Genomic DNA, 20,795 nt, shown 5'->3' with positions numbered 1-20,795 from the left:
CCGGCTCTTTTTGTGTTTTATTTTGAGATGAAGACTCACTACATTGCTTAGGGCCTCACCAAATGATTGAGGCTGACCTCAAATTTGCAATCCTCCTGCCCCAGCCTCCCCAGTGGCTGGGGTGACAGGCATGTGCTCCCTCAACTAGCCAAAGGAACTACTTTTGATCAATGCTCAGCCAAATCCTCTCCCAGGAGGGTGTTCAAGCTGATGCCTGAATACCAAGGAGACAGCATGGGAAAGATCAGGGGCAGAGTAATTTAGGGAAAGAGAGCTGTCAATGACCAGACACTCAGGACCACGCTTGGCATAACTGAGAAGCCCCAAAAGGTGCTGGCGGGGGGCATGGAGGTTGCAGCAAGGTGACCGTTCAAAGCAGAAGAGGAAGGAGCTGGGGACATAGCCAGGGTCCAGGACACCAGACCGGGGAGTCCTTAAAGAGCCTCTTCCTCTGTCCGGCCATGTAGGTTGCACCAGGTGACCTTCGAGGTGCCCACCTGCGAGGGCAAGGAGCGGCAGAAGCTGGCCCTGATCGGCGACTCCTCGTCCTCGGCCGAGTTCTTCGTCACGGTCGCCGTCTTCGCCTTCCTCTACTCTCTGGCCGCCACCGTGGTTTACATTTTCTTCCAGAACAAGTACCGAGAAAACAACCGGGGCCCGCTGATCGTGAGTGGTTCTCTCTTTGTCCTTTGGCACTTCTTTGGCAAAGGCTGCAAAGGTGTCCCGGGGACCTAAGCCCTGGGGGCAGGGATGTGAAAGGAAATCATTTTTCTTTTTTCATGCAAACCTCTTGGATGGGGACAAGTACCTTGATGCCTGTCCCTCTCCTGAGCCCCCCCACCCCCTGCCTTTGGAAATGTGGCCCAAGGCCAGCTGGAAACCCTTCTGAAATCAGTGAGAGGGAGGGAGGAGTGGTGAGGCTTGCTCTGGATTCACTCATGATCCCAGCGTTCTGGCTTAGTCCTTTTGGTCACTGGTTATTGAGACAGTATGATTCGTGCCTATCCGAAATGTGTTATTCCCTCAGTGCATGATAGTCTGGGCACAGTGCGACTTAGCTTAAGTCTCTCTCTCTCTCTCTCTCTCTCTCTCTCCTCAATCACTCTCTCCACCCCCACTTTCCTTTGCTTTGTAGAATGGGCCAAGGACTCCTACAGGTGGAATCAATACAACCCAGCATATCCAAACATGGGCATGCATATAATCTAGAAGGATTCAGAAATTCTGGGGGGGCACATGGGCATGGGTGATTTTAAGGAAATAAATTTCGAATTTCCCCACAGGGTACAGTGGCCCAGGCCTGTAATCTCAGCAGCTTGGGAGGCTGAGGCAGGAGGATTGAGAGTGCAAAGCCAGCCTCAGCAATTTATGGAGGCCCTAAGCAACTCAGTGAGACCCTGTCTCTAAATAAAACATAAAAAAGGGCTGCAGATGTGGTTTAGCAGTTAAGCGCCACTGAGTTCAATCCCTGGTGCCAAAAAAAAAAAAAAAAAAAAAAAAATCACATTTCCCCATCTTTATGTATATATTTGCATAAAATCTGTCTTCCTGAGAATGCCCTGACTCTGAAGATATCTTGCTTTCTTTTTTTTAATCACATTTAACTTTCAAAAAATGACTATAATAAAACACTTGAGGTAATTAACATATAAAGAGAAAAAGGTTTATTTTGACTCACAGCTTTAGAGATTCCAGTCCCAGGTGGGGGCACCAAATAGTGAAAGTACATGACAGAAAATTGCTCATGTCAAGGTCAGGAAGGAAAAGAGAGCAACAGAGGAGGGGTTCAGAGGCCAACAATCCCTTGATGTAATGACTCCCCCAAGATCCCACCTCCCGGAGGTTTCACTCCCCCACACACAGCACCACCCTGGAGACCATACTTGGAATATACTGGCCTTTGGGGAACATTGACTATCCAAAGTATAATGATCATCTGCTCCCATTGTGAAGAAAAGCATCCTTCCACGCCATCCCAGATCTTACCACTCAGTACATTTACATGATACAAAACACTTGAGGCACTACAAAAAGAATCATTTGAAATATTGGTACTCTGTTGAAAAAGTGAGGAGCCTTACGCCTGGCTAACATATTTTTTTGGACATAAGGAGATTTCCAATATTTTGCTTTCAATAAAATTAAAAGTCTTCATCAGTTGATACAGCATTAAAAAAATAATTTTTGATGAATAAAGAGAAAGCTAAAATAATTCTTAAAAATTAAAAATAAACTAAAATAAATTTTGATGATAGATAACCATGTAATCTGGGCCTATAAATTAAAAACAAGGAAATTAATGATATTGCTATAACAAAAGTCCATCTATTTTCACCTACTCATTTATAAGCAAACTTTCTCAGCATATACAGCTATAACATAAAAAAATGGCAATCAAATCTATGCTGAATCATGTCCCATTCTAGAAAGTGATAATATTTGCTCTCCCAAATATTTATAAACTGAAGAAAAAAAGCAGCCCATCCATCTAAGAAATATAAACTTTTAATGAAATTTTTACTTTTAACTTTCAATAATTATTTAAAGATTACTTATAAAATTTATAATACATTTTTGTTGTTTTGGAAAATTGTGCATTAATGATTCTTGTAATGATCAACCAACCAATCAAAAGGGTATAATACTTAAGCCCTTAGGATCATACGTAGTTTAAAAGTAATTTAAGTTTGTATACATATTTTTGTTGCATAGAAATATAAAATTAAGAAACACACAATATAATAAAAATATGAATAAACAAATATAAAATTCTTTCAAAAATGCTGTATCTGTAATTCTGTGAGGGAGATATAGGGAAATATAAGTTCAAAGAGAACAAAAGAAGCAAATTTTCCAACTGTTGAAGAATTTATTTATTAATTTTTGATGGATGATCAAAAATATCAAGTAAATATTAATTCTGTTGTTTAATAATTGAGAGAACAGCTATACTTTTAAATGTCAATACTGAGACAGACCATGCCAGAAATTATAATATCCACGACTATTAAAACTTTCACTAAAAACAAAATTAAGTGCTGACTTTACACAAGTAGTCACATAGTTTTTGGAAATTCTTTTAGGGAGCATGCAAGTAAAATAAATTTTATAAACCTCTGACCTACACGTTATGGAGAACTGAACCTTGAAATAATCATAGAAGGATAACTGGGAGAAAGGTGTGTTTTTACAACTCTGCTTAAGTTGGAAGGAACTAGATGAAAGTTCAGATTTGCAGCACTTTAATTGGTTAACTTAGAGAATATGGAGTAACAAAGAAGAACTTAAACATTTGGGCAGGGGTCCTTTTTTCTCATCCTAGTTGGAGCCAGTAGTCTTTAAAAAAAAAAAAAAAACTTTAACAGAGTCACCTAAGTGGTCTCATTTCTCCCATGATGTAGGTAGGTAGGTACATAGAAAAAAAGAGACGGCCATGCGTAGACCATGACCCCAGCAGGCATCCACTCATTTCCTGGGGACATGGAAACATTCTCAGAGAATTCTCAAGTCCAGGGAAATGCTCTGACTTCTAGGAAGAGGAAGCTGGCCCAGCTAGTTGGCCCATACATGGGAAAAGATCTATTTTTATTCTATAAAACCCCATTCCTTCTATGGAATCATCTTGTAAAGGCATGCTCTTTTGTCTCTGTGTAAATAGTCTTTCCCACCCCAGCAGGATCTAATGAAATCCTGAGTTGTGTAATACACCAGGTAGCTTTTGTTTTATTACATGCAGGGAAGGGAGGGACCGAGGTGGGGATGATTCTAGTAATAAAAAAGGAAAGGCTCCAAGATGAAACTTCTGCGATATTAAAAAACTGATGTGCTCATTACTTAGCAGATAAAAGTTAATTTAAGCCTGAGTCCAACAAGTCACAAGGCAGGTTGCATGTACATCTGTAGGGATGTACCCTGTCAGTCCCAATCCCACCATGACAGGCTGTGATTGGGGAACTCACAATGCATATTTATACCTTTCATGACAAGCAGCAAATTCACAGTGTGAAGGGATACCTGAAGGGTGTCTCATGCTTAAAACTTTCGGCTAAAGAAGCCTTTGTTCAGATGTTAACAATACTTGCATTTTAACCCAATTCCATTTATTCTGAAAGATGGCTACTATTCCTAACTTGAACAGTTTTTGTTCTGATGACCATATATTTTTCTTGTTGTTGTTCCTTTTTGACAACACATATACTTCTTTAAAATATTCTAAGCTGGGCACAGCGGTGCATGCCTGTAATCCCAGCAGCTTGGGAGACTGAGGCAGGAGGATCGTGAGTTCAAAGCCAGCCTGAACAAATTAGTGAACCCACTGAGCAACTCAGTGAGACCCTGTCTCTAAATAAAATACAAAACAGGGCTGGAGAACTAGCTCAGCAGTTCAGGGCCCCTGAGTTTGATCCCCAGTACACACACCCGCCACAAAAAAAAAAAAAAAAAATCCTGTAATTTGGGATTCTCTAAATCCAATTTTTAGTCTGAAAAAACAAAGTTGTCATATTAGACTAAGATAAACTAATTCAATCAGTTTTAAGAAATTAGGTATCCAAAGGCCAACTATGCGGATGATCTGCTGATGCTAACATATAATAAGGGGGGAGGGAATGATAGAAGTTCATTGAATTAGACAAAGGGGAATGAAGGGAAAAGAGAGGGGGATGGGAATAGGAAAGACAGGAGAATTAATCAGACATAACTTTCTTATGTTCACGAGTGAATACACCACAGTGAAACTCCACATCATGTACAGCCAACAAAAGGGGGATCCTTATTAAAATGAGCAATACTCCATGTATGTATAATATGTCCAAATACACTCCATTGTCATGAATATCTAAAAACAACAAATAAAATAAATTTAAGAAGAGAATATTATGATCCATTCATATTTAAAAAATTAAAGAAAAAAGAAAGAAATTAGGTATCCTTCCAAAAATTAACCAATTCCCATTTTGATTTATAGCCGCTAGAACAAGGAAACTACACATCACATACAAATAAGACTAATGATAGCTGTGATAATAATAATAACTGATATTAGCAATATCAGCTGTTTATGCTTGGGCTTCTACTATGTGTTGAGCTGATTTAATAAAACCTGAGTTTGTATTATTTTCTGCATTTGTAGATGAGGAAAAGGAAACTTGGAAAAATTGTCAGCTCTCATAGGTCACATCACTTAAATAGGCAGAGGGCAGTGTTTGGACCCAATCCAGGGCCCAAAACTCCTGCGTGCCAGAGGGTCCCAAATCCTATGGACAATGTGCTACAGAAGTTAGAGGGGTGAAGGTACGCAAGGCGAATGAGTTTGTACATAGGGACATTTTCTTACTCTGGGAATAGATAACTTGCACCCCGTGTCACCTGGGGTCTTCTGCTCATTTGACAGTCACAGAAGGTTTTTAATTTGCTATCAAAATCCATTTGGAGTTACAGAAAGACTGTCATGAGCCTATGATGCTTGAACAGTAAGAAGGTTCTGCTTGAACGGCAGTTAGAAGATGCAAAGAGACAAAAAACAGGCTTTGAAAATGGCCAAGATCAATGTATATTATAAATCAGGGATGACCAGGATTGGTTCCTAAATGTTTATACGCAGCTGTCAGCAATTTCAAACAAACTGAGGCTAAGCTTATCTGTTGCCAAAGAAAAGGAAAATTATCTATGGAATTCATACAGAATTACCCACCTTGAAGTCAAAATGAGAATCGGAATGTCTTTCCAAGTAACGTTAATTGTTAATGATACTAAATGACGCAGTAGCAAGAAAAACCAGGGCAAAGGAATCAGCCAGCTACTGTACGTCGCCACGGTGAAGTGCCTTCTTGTACAGATGAATGGCTATCAGCTCTCAGAAAGCAGAAGTGGCCACCTGAATGGTGCATGATTGCGGAATTGAAATGCCACATCTGGTTATATCATTTTGTCATGTTCCTTAGCGTATAGTTTTAAAGCCCATCTCTGGCCTAGATTTCTGTGACAGGATATTCTGAGCCACCTTCAGATCTCACGTCAAACAGTGAGGCTGTGGGTTTTCCTCGTGTTCATGTAAAGGAGGTTTAAAAGAGTAACTGACCTTACAAAGCTGGCCGGATGTTCTGAGTTCTGAGCATCCCGTCAACCCCATTCCACATTTCCACAAATCCGTGTTGAACGAAAGTTTGGTTTAAAGTAAACAGTCTAATAATCAGAAAAGTGGACAATATGCATCTTAAGAGTCTGTGGGAGCAAAAAGACCAGGTTACTCAAAATCTCTTTTTGTCATCAAGGAGACCAGGTTGACCACAGGGAGTTTATGGGACTGGAACCGTTTACCCATTGCAGACACACCCGGGTATCATGGCTCACATCTGTTTTATGCCCACTGCCTTCCAACTATTTTCAAATTTCCCCATTTAGCCTCAAGACAATCCAGAGAGACAAATAGAGCGATGAGAACTGGCCCCATTCTACCGATTCAAATTGATTCCTTTTTATTGAGCACCAGGCATTGCAAAAATGAGTCCGTGGGCGATGAGAAACCTGGCCAATGTCAGAAGAAGTTAGTGGCAAAACAAATATCGAAACTCTCCGCCTGATGATCTTAAGCACAGTGGTTCAATTATGGCGTTCTTGATTTAGTTGTGCTGTCAGGACCTATTACTTAACAGTGGGGAGCTTGTTATTTCTACTGCACCAAGAACAATAACGTCCATATCACATGGGTGCTACAAGGACAGAGAGTTCTTGCCTTCAAAGGGCTCTGTCCAGGGAAAGACCCACCGTCAGTGATCCATCAATGGTATCTGATGGTGATGTTATTATTGTCATTAATCTTAATTATTCTCCTGACCATTACTAGGTAGTACCCTAGTCCTACAAAGGGAAATGGCTGGCATCTTCCTTTAATTGATCACAGCCCTTACTGTCCTGCTTCCCTCTGGTCCCTCCACCCCAAGCATCTTCTCCTACCCCCTGAGGCTAGGGCCGGACTCAGAACTGCTTCTCAGATCACCACGGCTAGAGCAAGGCTCCAAGTCACTTTTCTGTTCCGTGTATCCCACTCACTCTGTTCTAGGTCTGGAAGGTAGATTCTTTTTAACCTCCCCAGTAGAAAACCAGGCTCCTCGTTGTCAAGCACAGGCAGAGGCGGTCACTAAGGTAGGAGAAGAGGAAGCAGGTCAGCTCTGGATGCTCTAAGAACCCAAGGCTATTTCCCATCAGCAACACCTTTACTTGGGTGTAATCACAGATGGAAATGAAATTTTGCACTCCCTGAGCTATTTGGAAGTTTTTAGGAAGTCTCCTCTTCTCTCTCTCTCTCTCTCTCTCTCTCTCTCTCTCTCTCTCTCTGTGTGATCATATCAGTTCCACTTCATGTCTAGGTGCATTTCATTATAAGTATCTTCAATGGGCGCGTCATATGTATATAAATTAAGAGCATGTGGTGTGGTATGGAAAATCATTGGAAATTCCTGGCAAATAGTCTACAAGAGGAATGTAGATGGGCTTTGGTAAGTCAGAGGAGGAAGTGTATGTTTTAGTCAGACTTTTTTGTTGCTGTGACCAGAAGACCTCACATAAAGGAAGAAAAGTTTATTTTGGCTCATGGCTTCAGAGGTTCAGTCCTTGGTGGGCCAACTCCAGAGCTCTGGGCCCAAGGTGAGATGGAAGGTCATGGAGGGGAAAAGCAGCTCAGGACATGGTACCAGGAAGCAGAGAGAGCTCTTCTCATCAGGGACAAAATAATAAACCCCAAAAGCATGTCCCCAGTGACCCACCTCCTCCAGCCACATGCTACCTACCAGCCTACAATTGCCACCCAATGAATCTCTATCTGTGGATTAATCCACTGATTAGGTTACACCTCTCATAAACCAATCATTTCACCTCTGAACCTCCTGGCATTGTCGCATACACAAGCTTTTGGGGGACACCTCACATCTGAACCATAGTGTAACTCTGCCAACAAGTGAGAACACTCCGGCATGAATTTACTTAAAAGATAATTCCAGACAGGCAGGACGGGACATGCTGTAATCCCAGCAGCTCGGGAGGCTGAGGCAAGAGGATCACGAGTTCAAAGCCAGCCTCAGCAAAAGCAAGGCACTAAGCAACTCAGTGAGACCCTGTCTCTAAATAAAATATAAAAAGGGGCTGGTCAAGGGCCCCTGAGATCAATCCCTAGCACCACCCTCCCCACCAAAAAAAAATAATAAAAGATAATTCCCAAGCATTTGGAGGCTGGCAAATTTTCTGAGCATATCGTCTGTGTGTTCTATCAAAGTTTATATTTGCAACTCCTTTTCAGGTTTCTTCATGATTAGTGAACTCTTCATTACAATTTAAATGAAAGTAATTTAAATGAATTCCCACTGTATTTGGTACCATGTTTCTCTAATTAGCTAGTTAAATACAAAGATGAGCTGCAGCCCAACACTTTAATAAAGGCAACGAACCGTTTGAAGGATCAGTGTGGATCTTCCAGGGCCCCCGGCTCTCCTCCTCCTCTGTTGGAGCCTGTCCTGTAAAGGGCTCGTGGAAAATGTCAGTTGCAGCTCCATCCATTTCTGTCAGATTTTTTTTTCTCCTTTCAGGGACTCACCATTCAGTTAGAAAATCAGAACCCAGCAGGAAGGTGGCCAAACCCCAAATGTGTTTTCCTTGTGCGTTTTCTATTTTCATTTAAAACAGAATGACATGTGAAATGTGTCCACTCTCTGGCCCAGTGCACCAGAGGGAATTGTTCCCTCTCCCAATTAGACCAGTGGTGCTTAACTCATGGGGAGAAGGACAGTGGCAATTTTGCTTCTGACACTCCCACCCCATCCTAGTCCAAGGGTGCTGCTATAACAAAAGACCTGAGACAGGAAATATAGAAAGCAGAAATTTATTTCTCACAGTTCTGAAGGCTGGAAGGTCCAAGACCGAAGGTTCCAGCATGTTTGCTGTCTGGCAAGAACAGCTCTCTGCTTGGAGATGGCACCTTGTGACCACATCCCCTGGAGGGGAAAAACACTGTGTCCTCGTGTTAGAGAGGCTGGCCAAACACTGCGTGAAGCCTCTTTTGTAAGGGGTTTAATCTCATTGATAAAGGAATCATCCTCATGGATAATCACCTCTTAAAGGCCCACCTCTTTCATCACTTTGGCAACACAAGTATTTTGGGACAAATTTAAACCACAAAATTGTGCCCACCCCCAAATTCATGTATTGTCAAAGTGAAATTGTCAGAAGGTGGACCTTTAAGAGGAGACTGGGCCCTGAGGGTTCCTCCCTTACCAATGCAATTCAGGCCCTTATAAAACAGGCTTTATATGGTGTTTGATTTGCTTTCCCTTCTGCCTTCTACCATGTAAAGAATGGCATACTCCCCTCCCCTTGATGCAGGACATGGTACCATCTTGGAAGGAGAGAACTGACATCATGAGACAACCAAACATATTGCATTTTGATCAAAGACTTCCCAGATTCCAGGACTATGAGAAAATTAACTTGTAATCTTTATGAATGACCCAATCTCAAGTGTTTTCTTAGAAAAGTCACACAGATGAACTAAGACACACACTCCTGCCATAGAACACTTGGCAATGTCCAGGACGTTTTTCATTGTCACTACTGAGGGGAAATTGCAAGTAAGTACCAGGGTTGAGGTCAGCAATGCTGCTGAACATCCCACAGTGCTCTGAACAGCCAAAACAAAGAATTATCCAGCTCCAAATGTCAGTACTGCCATTGAGCACCTACTGTATGCCTAGCACTGCACCAGGCACTTTTCAAATGTCTTCTGTTATGGTTTGGAGGTGAGGTGTCCCCCAAAACCTCATGTGTGAGACAATGAAGGTCTAGAGGAGAAATGATCGAGTTACGAGAGCCTTAATCCAATCAGTGAATCGATTCCCCTGATGGGATTAACTGAGTGGTGGCTGGAAGAGAAATAGGGTATGGCTAGAGGAGGTGGGCATTGGGGATGAGCCTTTGGGGTATATGGAGAGTGGAGTCTCTCTCTGCTTCCTGATCACCATGTGAGCTGCTTCCCTCCACCACACTCTTCCTCCATGATGTCCTGCCTCCCCTGTAGCCCCGAGGAGTGGAGCCTGCTGTCTGTGGACTGAGACCTCTGAAACCGTGAGCCTTAAAATAAACCTTTCCTCCTCTACAGTTGTTGTGGTCAGGTCTTTTAGTCAGAGCAGCGAAAAAAACTGACTAAAACATTTTCCTTACAAATCCTTAAGATAACTTTTAGAGCTTGGTATATTTTTAAATTCTATCATTGAGATATAAAAAAATGATGGCAAAGGAAAATGAAGAGCTTTGCCCCAGAGGCAAAAGCTTTTTATTACCTCTGACTTCAGCTCAAAAGTTGCTTCTTAATCGGAGGAATCTCCAGGATATATAAAGAACTCAAGCAATTTAACACCAAAATAATAATGATAATAATAATAATAATAATAATAATAATAATAATAATAATAACAACCCAATCAATAAATGGGCTAAGAAACTGAACAGACACTTCACAGAAGAAGAAATACAATTGATCAACAAATATATCAACATCTCTAGTAATTAGAGAAATGCAAATCAAAACCACTCTAAGATTTCATCTCACTCCTGTCAGAATGGCAATCATCCAGAATACAGGCAGCGATAAATGTTGGCGAGGATGTGGGGGAAAAGGTGCACTCACACATTTCTGGTGGGACTGCAAATTGGTGCAACTACTCTGGAAAGCAGTATGGAGATTCCTAAGAAAACTTGGAATGGAATTATCATTTGACCCAGCTATATCACTCTTTGGTTTATACCCAAAGGACTTAAAATCAGCATACTACAGTGACACAGCCACATCAATGTTTATAGCAGCACAATTCACAATAGCTAGACTATGGAACCTAGGTGTCCCTCAATAGATGAATGGATAAAGAAAATGTGGTATAGATACTCGATGGAATATTACTCAACTTTAAAGAAGAGTGAAATTATGGCATTTGCCAGTAAATGGATGGAGTTGGAGAACCATATGCTAAGCAAAATAAGCCAATCCCACAAACCAAAGGCCAAATGTTTTCTTTATTATGTGGATGCTAATTCACAATAAGGCTGGGGGTCACTAGAGAAGAATAGCGTCACCTTAGATTAGGTAGAGGAGGGGAGGGAAGTAAAGGTGGGGATAGGAAAGATCCTAGAATGAAACACACATTATTACTTATGTGTATATGTGACTGCATGACCAATATGATTCTGCAACATGTACACTCAGAAAAATGAGAAACTGTATCCCATCTATGTATCATATATCAAAGTACATAAATGCATTCTACTGTCATGTATGACTAATTAAAACAAATTTTAAAAAGTCACTTCTTTGGCTCTGAATAATTCCACACCTGGAGAACTCTCTGCTTCTACATTTGTTTGTTTGATCCATGAACCTCACAGCTAGCTATTGGCTACTGCAATGCCCTCTGACCTCTTATGCTCTCTCTGAGCTACCCCAGCACACATGCACTCAAGATCTTACCCCCACTCCAATTGCGGCTGTGCAGCCTCTTTCCCAAAAGCTCCCCTGTGATCTAACTGACGTCCAAGAAGAAAACATGGCGGCAAACTGCATTCCTCCACCAGTTTTAGATGATACCCATCAAAGGACTCTGCATGCTCCCGAAGGCTTCGGGATACTCTTATACTGCTATGGAATCTCCAGCTATGGAATTAGAGCCAGTTGAAGAGTTCCAAGCAACTTAGAGCACTGGTTACCCAAGGGCTACCCCAAGTAGCCTCAGTGAGATGTTCAAAATGCTATAGAGTTAGGAAAGAAAGAAAGGAGCAAAATATTACTGGTTTTTAGTTTTTCAATCAAGCAAAAATTTATGTCGTTCTTCCTTTTTTAATTAATTTTTAATTTGTTTTAATTAGTTATCCATGATAGTAGAATGCATTTATGCACTTTGATACATAGGTGGGATATTACTTCTCATTTTTCTGCGTGTACATGTTGCAGAATCACATTGGTCATGCAGTCACATATATACATACAGTAATAATGTCTGTTTCATTCTACTAACTTTCCTATCTCCACATCCCCTCCCCTCCCCTCCCATCACTTCCCTCTACCTAATCTAAGGTAATGCTATTCTTCCCTAGGGCCCCCTACGTTATTGTGAATTAACATCTGCATATTAGAGAAAACATTTGGTCTTTGGTTTTGTGGGATTGGCTTAGTTCACTTAGCATGATATTCTCCAACTCCAACCACTTACTGGCAAATGCCATGATTTCACTCTTCTTTAAAGACAGCAAGTTTTTCTTGGATTCAAGAGTAATGATCATGGTTCAGCTGTTGTGAGTTGAGCTGCTATAAACATTGACGTGGCTGCATTACTGTAGTATGCTGATTTTAAATCCTTTGGGTATAAACCAAGGAGTGGGATAGCTGGGTCAAATGGTGATTTCATTCCAAGTTTTCTGAGGAATCTCCAACCCTCTTTCCATAATGGTTGCACCCATTTGCATTCCCACCAGCAGTGTATGAGTGCACCTTTTCCTCACATCCTCTCCAACATTTATTGTTGTTCGTATTCTTGATAATTGCTATTCTGATGAGGGTGAGATGAAATCTTAGAGTAGTTTTGATTTGCATTTCTCTAATTGCTAAAGATGTTGAACAATAGCTAAACTATGGAACCAACCTAGGTGCCTTTCAACAGATAAATGGATAAAGAAAATACACACACACACACACACACACACACACACATACAATTAAATATTACTTAGCCTTAAAGAAGAATGAAATTGTCTGTAAATGGATGGAGCTGGAGAATATCATACTAAGTGAAGTAAGGAAATCCCCCAAACCAAAAGCCGAATGAATGTTTTCTCTGATATTCGAATGCTAGTTCACAATAAGAGGTGGGGGTCTAGGGAAGAATAGAATTACTTTAGATTAGGTAGAGGGGAGTGAAGGGAGGGGAGGGGGTATGGGAGGAGGAAGGACCTTAGAATGAATTGGACATTATTACCCTCTGTACATATATGACTACATGATTCTACACCTTGTACAACCAGAAGAATGAAAAATTATACTCCATCTATATATATGATGTATCAAAGTGCATTCTACTGTCATGTATAACTAATTAGAACAATAATAACAAAGAGTAATGATCATGGATGTTTAGACACTGGGCCACCGGCCTTGTGCTAAGTACTAAGGACCTAAAGCTGAATGAAACCCAGCTTTATTCCTACTAATCTTGAGGAATAATTTGTCATAAGGAGACAATAAGAGGCAGTGGGTAGGACCCCAAGCTGTATACCCAAATTGCAGTGGGCCCAAATTTCAGTACCATCATTTACCATCTGTGTGACTTTGAGCAGGATCTGGGACCACTCTATAATTCCAATCCTTCACCCGTGAAGTGGAGACAACTTACAAGAGGATTGGTCAGATTAAATGAGTTATTACACCAAAGCCATTACAACAGGTGCGCGGCAGGGGCTCATTAAAGTGAGCCCTCATTTTACCAGCCTTAGTATTAGCTACCCTGGTCTCGTACTGTGCTTTTTAAGCTGTATTCATTAGATCTCCACAGATGTTAGGGCTGAAAGACAGGTGGATGCAGACTCTATTGACTCTCTTCTTGACAAATGCTGGGGAAGGCTTCTGATTGCTCTGTCAATATCAAATCCCGTTTTATATGATTTTTTTTTTTTAATTCTTTGAGCTTTCAAACAGCATAAGCTTCTTTACAGGCAAATGGAACTTCACTCTGCCCCCCATCGCTCTGTTCCCCTCCTTTTGGCTAGCTCCCTCCCACCGGGGCACTCAGACCTCCTGCCTTAGGGGCAGGAACAGAGCACAGATCCATTAAATCAACCAGGATGCAGGTAGCAAGAGCTTGCATCTGGATCAGCCGGCAATCTGAATATAGTAATGGCATAACAGGCAGAATTTGGAAAGCCTGATTGGGACAATTAGCTGAGAGACGAGTCTCAGTCTTTCACCCCTCCTGCTATCATGGATTTTTTTAATTAGTGATATACCCCCCCATCCACACTCCCAAAGATAGCCAACTATACCTATTACTTGCTAAATTTGTTTTTTCTGAACCCAAAACAAGCCAACGCTCAGACACATAGGCTTAGCTTTATTGGGGCTTCCAGAAGTTTAAAAATGTCTTGTTTTACTACCCACGGTTCATTAAAAATTCAAATAATTGGCACAAACTCCAGAGGTTGGGTTTTCTCCCAGCGGGGGGATCTTCATCTCCAGGGCTTATCAGCAGAACCCTTATCAAAGGAACACATTAGAGAACACTTTGAAATTTGTCCTGGGAACCTGTAGGAACTCATTCAAGGTAAAAAGGCTTGAAGCCAGGTGTGGTGGTGCACTTCTGTGGCTCTCGAGGCTGAGGCAGGAGGATCACAAGTTCAAAGCCAGCCTCAGCAACTTAGAGAGGGCCTAAGCAATTTAGTGAGAGCTTGTCTCTAAATTAAAAAAAAAAGGGGGGGGGGTTGGGATGTGGCTCAGTGGTTGAGTGTCCCTGGGTTCAATCCCTGGTACCAATAAATACATACATACATACCAGCTGAATGGAAGGGAGAGATTTTCAGCTGGGGGAATAGATTCGGCAAAAATGTAATTGAACTGTAGACACTTTTGTGGCCTGAGAGCTTCCTGCTTTGAAGACACTACCTTCTCCCACTGATATAGTCCTGCTGGACTGTCTGTCATGATGCCTGACATCAGATAAGCAAGTGATTCAAGTGAAAGTGATATCAACCAAATTCTCCTCTTGGATTTATCCACAAATGGATTTCTTCTTGAATTCTAAGCTAGGAGGAATACATGGGTCTAGGTGGTGGTGGCCACATGGCTCATGATATGAAAGGAATCATTTTAAAGAATAAAGTTAAGCAGAAATAAGCAAATCCTAGAGAGAAGAGTAGGAGAGAATCATGGAGAGACATGGACAAAATTAAAAATTGAGCTCCTGAATTCAGCCATGCCTGAAGCAGTAACTTTTAGACTTTCCAGTTCTATGAGCGACTGACTTTCTTTTTGTGATCACTACTTTGTGGATTTCTGATACTTGCCAAATGATGTTATCTTAAACTCTACAGTTTTTATTTCTTATGTTAAAAAGTACTAAGAATCCAAAGATCAAAAGATTATTTATGGCCAGGCCCAGTGGCACACACCTGTAATCCCAGTTGCTGGGGAGGCTGAGGCAGAAAGATCACGAGTTCGAAGTCAGCCTCAGCAAAAGCGAGGTGCTAAGCAACTCAGTGAGACCCTGTCTCTAAACAAAATAGGGCTGGGGGTATAGCTCAGTGGTTGAGTGCCCCTGATCTTAATCCCCAGTACCAAAAAAAAAAAAAAAAAAAAAAAAAGATTATTAATGGGGTTAAGTTTAAAATTTTTTAAAGATTTTTCAAAATATATTTTTAATTGTAGATGGACACAATACCTTTATTTTATCTATCTATTTATTTATTTTTATGTGGTGCTGAGGATCAAACTCAGTGCCTCACAAGGGCTAGGCAAACACTTTACCACTGAGCTACAACCCCAGCCCTGAGTTAAAAATTTTTTTTTGTATGATAACTAGGTGCTAAGTACATAGAAGATGTTTATTTATTCATAGAACCAAGGAAAAATAAGGAAGAATAACTCTGGTAGTGCCTTTTTAATTAATTATTACTTAATCCCAGTTGTTTCCCTTTGGAATGCCTGCATAATGTTTCATTATATTCTGACAAATTAAATTATTTGAACATTTCTTACACTGGGCTTTTAATTTTACAAAGCGTTGAATTTTCCCATCTCATGAATCATGAGGCTCGCATTTAAATCTTTACACACATTTTGGGTCATTAACTTAGGAACTGAATCTCAGAAGTCGATTATCATACTTTGGAGATAGAAGTACATATTTTCAAGTCTACATAAAAACATATCCATAATAAATTACCTCGGATCTGAGTGAAACTTTTGCATTTCAACTGTTTACTCTACCCCAGACCAGGAGATCATATGTTATTTTGGAAAGAGTCTCCCAAAAATCTCTACAGAGAGAATTTGCTTTCCAGGGAGGAAAATATATATATATATATGAAAGTTTTGTTGAATTGAGGCTGCTCCTGAAATATTTACTTTGAAACTTGAGACACTAAGGGAACATCAAAAATTCAGTTCAAGCCGTGTTTAAGTATGCAGATGTCAGCCTTTAATTACCAAGGAGACAGCCCCAAGATGGCATTAGTCTGCATGGCGGCATATGCATAGATTCAGACCTGGGCTCTGTGCGCCCTTGGCTTTGGCATTGGCATTACCTTCTCACTGAAGCTCAGTAAGTGAAGTTCAAGACGTTAGCCTTTGAGCATTCCGTCCAAGCATGGCAGAATCAAACACCCGAAAATTCTATGTGAATTATTTTTTTTCCTTAGTAATGAAGTCCTTCATAAGTCTCGTCCTGGGGTGTCTCCAGGGCCGACAGCCCTGGCTGCGGCAGCCCAGCAGATGGTCAGGGCGCAGTGAGATCAGTACAAGTGGCTCCAACTCTGCCTGCTGCATTCACAACCGGGAGCCTCTGCCTAAATCTGGTGGCTCCTTTCAAACCCCCAATTAAACCATCTCCCACAGCCTTCTTTGGCTTTCTTCTTCTTTTCCCTACTCATAAATTGTTGAGTCAGAATTGAAAAAAAAAAAAAAAAAAAGTCCAAACCACGTGGAATCGGTGTCCCTGATTAGAAGAGACAGCGGTGGGGAGCCCAATCTGGACTTCATGAAACCTTCTTGCACTGTTACGGGCAACAGGGGGTAGAGAGGTGGGGAGAGACTGTGGGAAAAAAAGAGAATTCATCCTATTGGGTCATATTTTGAGTCTCATGGAATAGGCTAACTCCTGATTTCCATTGTATTGATCCATCGCTCCAAAATACAGCTGGGTTGATGCAACTGGCCATGGCCATCTCTGATTTGCTCACACCAACATCCAAAGCCCAACTAAACCATGACCAGATTCCAAGTCTTAACCAAACTGAACCACTCATCATTCCCTAACCACTCCTATCTGTGCATCATTATTGAGACTCTACCAACCACCTGGAAGGGCCTTGGCACCTGCCCTTATTGCAGCCAATCAAAATTTGATTCATTCTCAAAGACCCATCACAAATGCTGCCTGTTGCACTACCCGCCTGTTCATTCTCTACTTCCTTCCTGCCGAAGATTTGTGAACTGTCCTTCCTCTAAACTTCCATGGATCTGTATGCAAATTTTTCTTTGTGCAAAAAACAGTGATGACTAGTTAGATGTGGTGTTGTTTGATTCACCCCCATTAGATATCAAATATCTGAAGGAGGACTATTTCTATTATAGCTGTTGCTCCCTCTTATGGTTGGGGTGTAAGGTGTCCCCCAAAAGCTCAAGTGTGAGACTCTGCAAGAAGGTCCAGAGGAGAAATGACTGGGCTGTGAAAGCCTTAACCCAACCAGTGAGTGAACCCCTGATGGGATTAACTGGGTGGTGGCTGGAGGCAGGTGGGTGTGGCTGGAGGAGGGGGCATTGGGGGCGTGGCTTTGGGGTCTCTATTTGTCTCTGGAGAGTGGAGTCTCTCTCAGCTTCCTGACCACCATATGAGCTGCTTCCCTCCACCACACTCTTCCTCCACGATGTCCTGCCTCCCCTCCAGCCCCAAGAAATGGAGCCAGCTTTCTATGGACTAAGACCTTTGAATTCATGAGCCCTCAAATCAACTTTTCCTCCTCTACAATGGCTCTGGTCAGGTCTTTCAGTCCCAGTGGTGAAAAAGCTGACTGAGGTATTCCCCCAATACAGTATACAAATGAAAATAAGGACCTCCCAAGCTGAGCCTCAAAGATGGGTTCTAAATCTGAGTTGAATGATCATCGACTGCATACAAATTTGTTCAGTTCCTACTGTGTTCCAGGAACTATGGTCAGCTCCGGTAGCACAATGCAAATGTATATTCCACGAGAAACACCGGCAAGGAGTCCCAAAATATAGAATACGCCTTGTCCAGAATTTGGGTCTGTGGACACTAGAGGTATCCACAGGGACTGCTTCATTTTAAACATTAGGGTTTTGATTAACAATAAGCATCAATGTTTTTAAGATTGAGCTTGCTATTTCCAAAAGAAGGACTAATCCTCCTCTGGTACAGCCTACAACATGCATTCAAAAACGTATAGGGAGTATGAAGTCCACCTAACAACAGAAGTTCATGGTTTTTCCTGCCATACTCTTATCTGATTTAGGTTTTCTTTTCTTTTTTTTTTTTTTTTTTTGGTACCAGGGATTGGACCCAGGGGCACTTAACTACTGAGCCAGTTTTTTATATTTTATTTAGAGACAGGGTCTCACTGAGTTGCTCAGGGCCTCACTAAGCTGCTGATGCTGGCTTTGAACTCACGATCCTCTTGTCTCAGCCTCCTTAGCCACTGGGATCACAGGCCTGTGCACCACCGCACATGATTTAATCATTTTGTGAAAGGAAAACGGCATCAATATGTGTTACATTCAGCAGCCATGCAGTCTTTATTCCTCTTTGAAAATATTAAATTTGGCCTTAATTCATATCTGACTATTTCAAAGAGGTATTTATAATTGTGGATCATCAAAATAAATTCAAATTGATAAAATTCTTCCTTTTTTTTTTTTTGGTATTGGGGATTGAACCCAGGAGCACTTAACCCCTGAGCCACATCCCCAGCACCGCCCCCCCCCCCTTTTTAATTTCTTTTTTTGTAATTAGACACAATAACTTTTATTTTATTTATTTATTTATTTTTTGCACAGTGCTGAGGATCAACCCCAGGTCCCTGCACGTGCGAGGCAAACGCTCTACTGCTCAGCCCCAGCCCCAGCCCCTTTTATTTTTGACTTTGAGACTGGGTCTCACTAAGTACCTCAGGGCCTCACTAAGTGGCTGAGGCTGGCTTTGAGTCAGTCACAATCCTCCTGCCTCAGCCTCCTGAGACACTGCAATCACAGGTGTGCGCCACAGTCCCCAGCTCAAATTAATAAACATCTGAAGCATCCTTGACGCCACAAGTGACTGACACCTGTCTGTTTTCTGGTTATGGGAGGTTCCTTGGCAAATGTGTAATCAGAAAACAAAAGATTGACACTTGAATAAAGACCATCTTTTTAAAGATTCAGATGTGAATTTTCCCCAAAGAAAAGTAGGTAACGTTCCATATTTGAAATTCAAATAGTTTCCAAATGCTTGTGAAAGGAGAGAAACTTGGTTTGTTCTGTAGCTAATAAAATCATGCTGATTCACCAGGACTTTATACTCTGGCTCATAAAATTGGTTTCATGAAAAGCTTTCTGAAGTTAGTGCTATTAAATGAATTTCTTTTAAAAAAGAAAGGAAGGAAGGAAGGAAGGAAGGAAAAGAAAAGAAAAAAAAGATGAAATTTTCCTGGAAGAAAAAATTTTCCTTGGACAAGGGGATCCCTCTCCAATCTATGATCCTAGGTCAATGTCACGCCTTCTGTCCATTTCCTATCTTGGAGAATGGTCATCTTGAGAGCAGGACTGCTTTGGCATCCCTGAAGGACAGAGCACAGCACAGAGCGGGCATCCAGGCGGTGCCTATTAAAGGAATGAACTCTGTACCCCGACTTGACTTTTGGTTGAAAACCAGCAGACAGCTATGTGACCATTCCCTGGGCTGCCATATGTCCAGAGACAGCAAACCATGGGGCACCTTGCATTGCTTTCCGGTTGACTCTTTCTACTTACTGAACCCAATTGCTTTCATGTTCATCACAGTTCATTCCAAATATGCTTTTTTGGTAAGGTCTCTTGACAACCTCTTCTGCTGTAAGATTATTCACAGTCTTCTCTCCTGTCTTAAAGCATTGTTCTTGCAACCAAAATCGTTGCCTGTGGATTTCAGTCAGGCATTACGCTAGGTGTAGTTACCTGAGCCTCTCCTGGCTCTTTTGCCCTGTCTTTAACAGTTTATCACACAGAAATCGAAACCCTTCCCTTCCCCAAAGCTCTTGAATTAGAGAGCAAGGTCGGAAATTAAATGCAATGCCTTTGCTCTTGTCTAAAAATACAGAATCTTTATTGGTTTGAGAAAGTGGGAAATAGGAACCCATTTTTCCCATCTAAAATGGAACAACAGCTAAGTAGGAGTGAAGAGATAGATTTAAATTAGAAAAGCTATATTAAATCAGCCAAAGTCAAAGCCGATTTCACTCCAGGCACCGTACGCATGAAAAGGTGTAATTATCAAAACTTGATATTCTGCCATCTTTATGCAAAGTCACTTCACGAACTTAGACCTCCAAGAGCCTCCTGGAACTGCTTGCCCATTTTTAATAAGTATGGAGAAGGAGGTACTTCCTGAAGGAATTAAAGGAGGAAGGAGATTTTTCCTGCATGCAATTTTTTTTTCCTATGCTTAGCAGCAACATTAAAATGAAGGAGTTGCTCTTGTGCTGGTTCTGCATGTGCTTTGAATGCTGCTAATAAAATGGACCTCTGGCACATCAGAAAAGAAAGAATGGGTTGGTAGGTAGGGGGACAACAGATTCGTGGCTGGAGGTTCTTATTAATTGCAACTTCTAAATAACATCAGTGGGTCTGTCTCTGCACTCACTGAGAATATTTATCTTAAGGAAAGGAAGAGATTTCAGAGAATTCCCAGGAAGTTCAGTAATTGAAAGCCCCAAATCAGTTGGGTCACATTTCTATCAAGGAACATCATCACAGGTAACACAGCACCATCTCAGCAAGGAGAGGGTTGGGTATTGGCTCAGACTCA

At 41.4% G+C, this 20,795-nt stretch overlaps 1 protein-coding gene across 1 annotated transcript in view; it reads left to right on the top strand.

Moving 5' to 3' along the window:
* The window catches only part of Synpr (synaptoporin), a 191,470-nt gene that overhangs the window by 127,172 nt on the left and 43,503 nt on the right, over window positions 1–20,795 (top strand). Inside the window, exon 3 of the mRNA XM_076867771.1 lies at window positions 468–666. Within this exon, the coding sequence (XP_076723886.1) occupies window positions 468–666 (199 nt within the window). The remainder of the gene's footprint in view (window positions 1–467; window positions 667–20,795) is intronic.

This window comes from Callospermophilus lateralis, chromosome 1 (assembly GCF_048772815.1).
Source record: "Callospermophilus lateralis isolate mCalLat2 chromosome 1, mCalLat2.hap1, whole genome shotgun sequence".
In the NCBI taxonomy this organism is placed as follows: Eukaryota; Metazoa; Chordata; class Mammalia; order Rodentia; family Sciuridae; genus Callospermophilus; species Callospermophilus lateralis.
The sequence above is the reverse complement of the archived record's forward strand: the minus strand, read 5'-3'. Positions and strand labels throughout refer to the sequence as shown.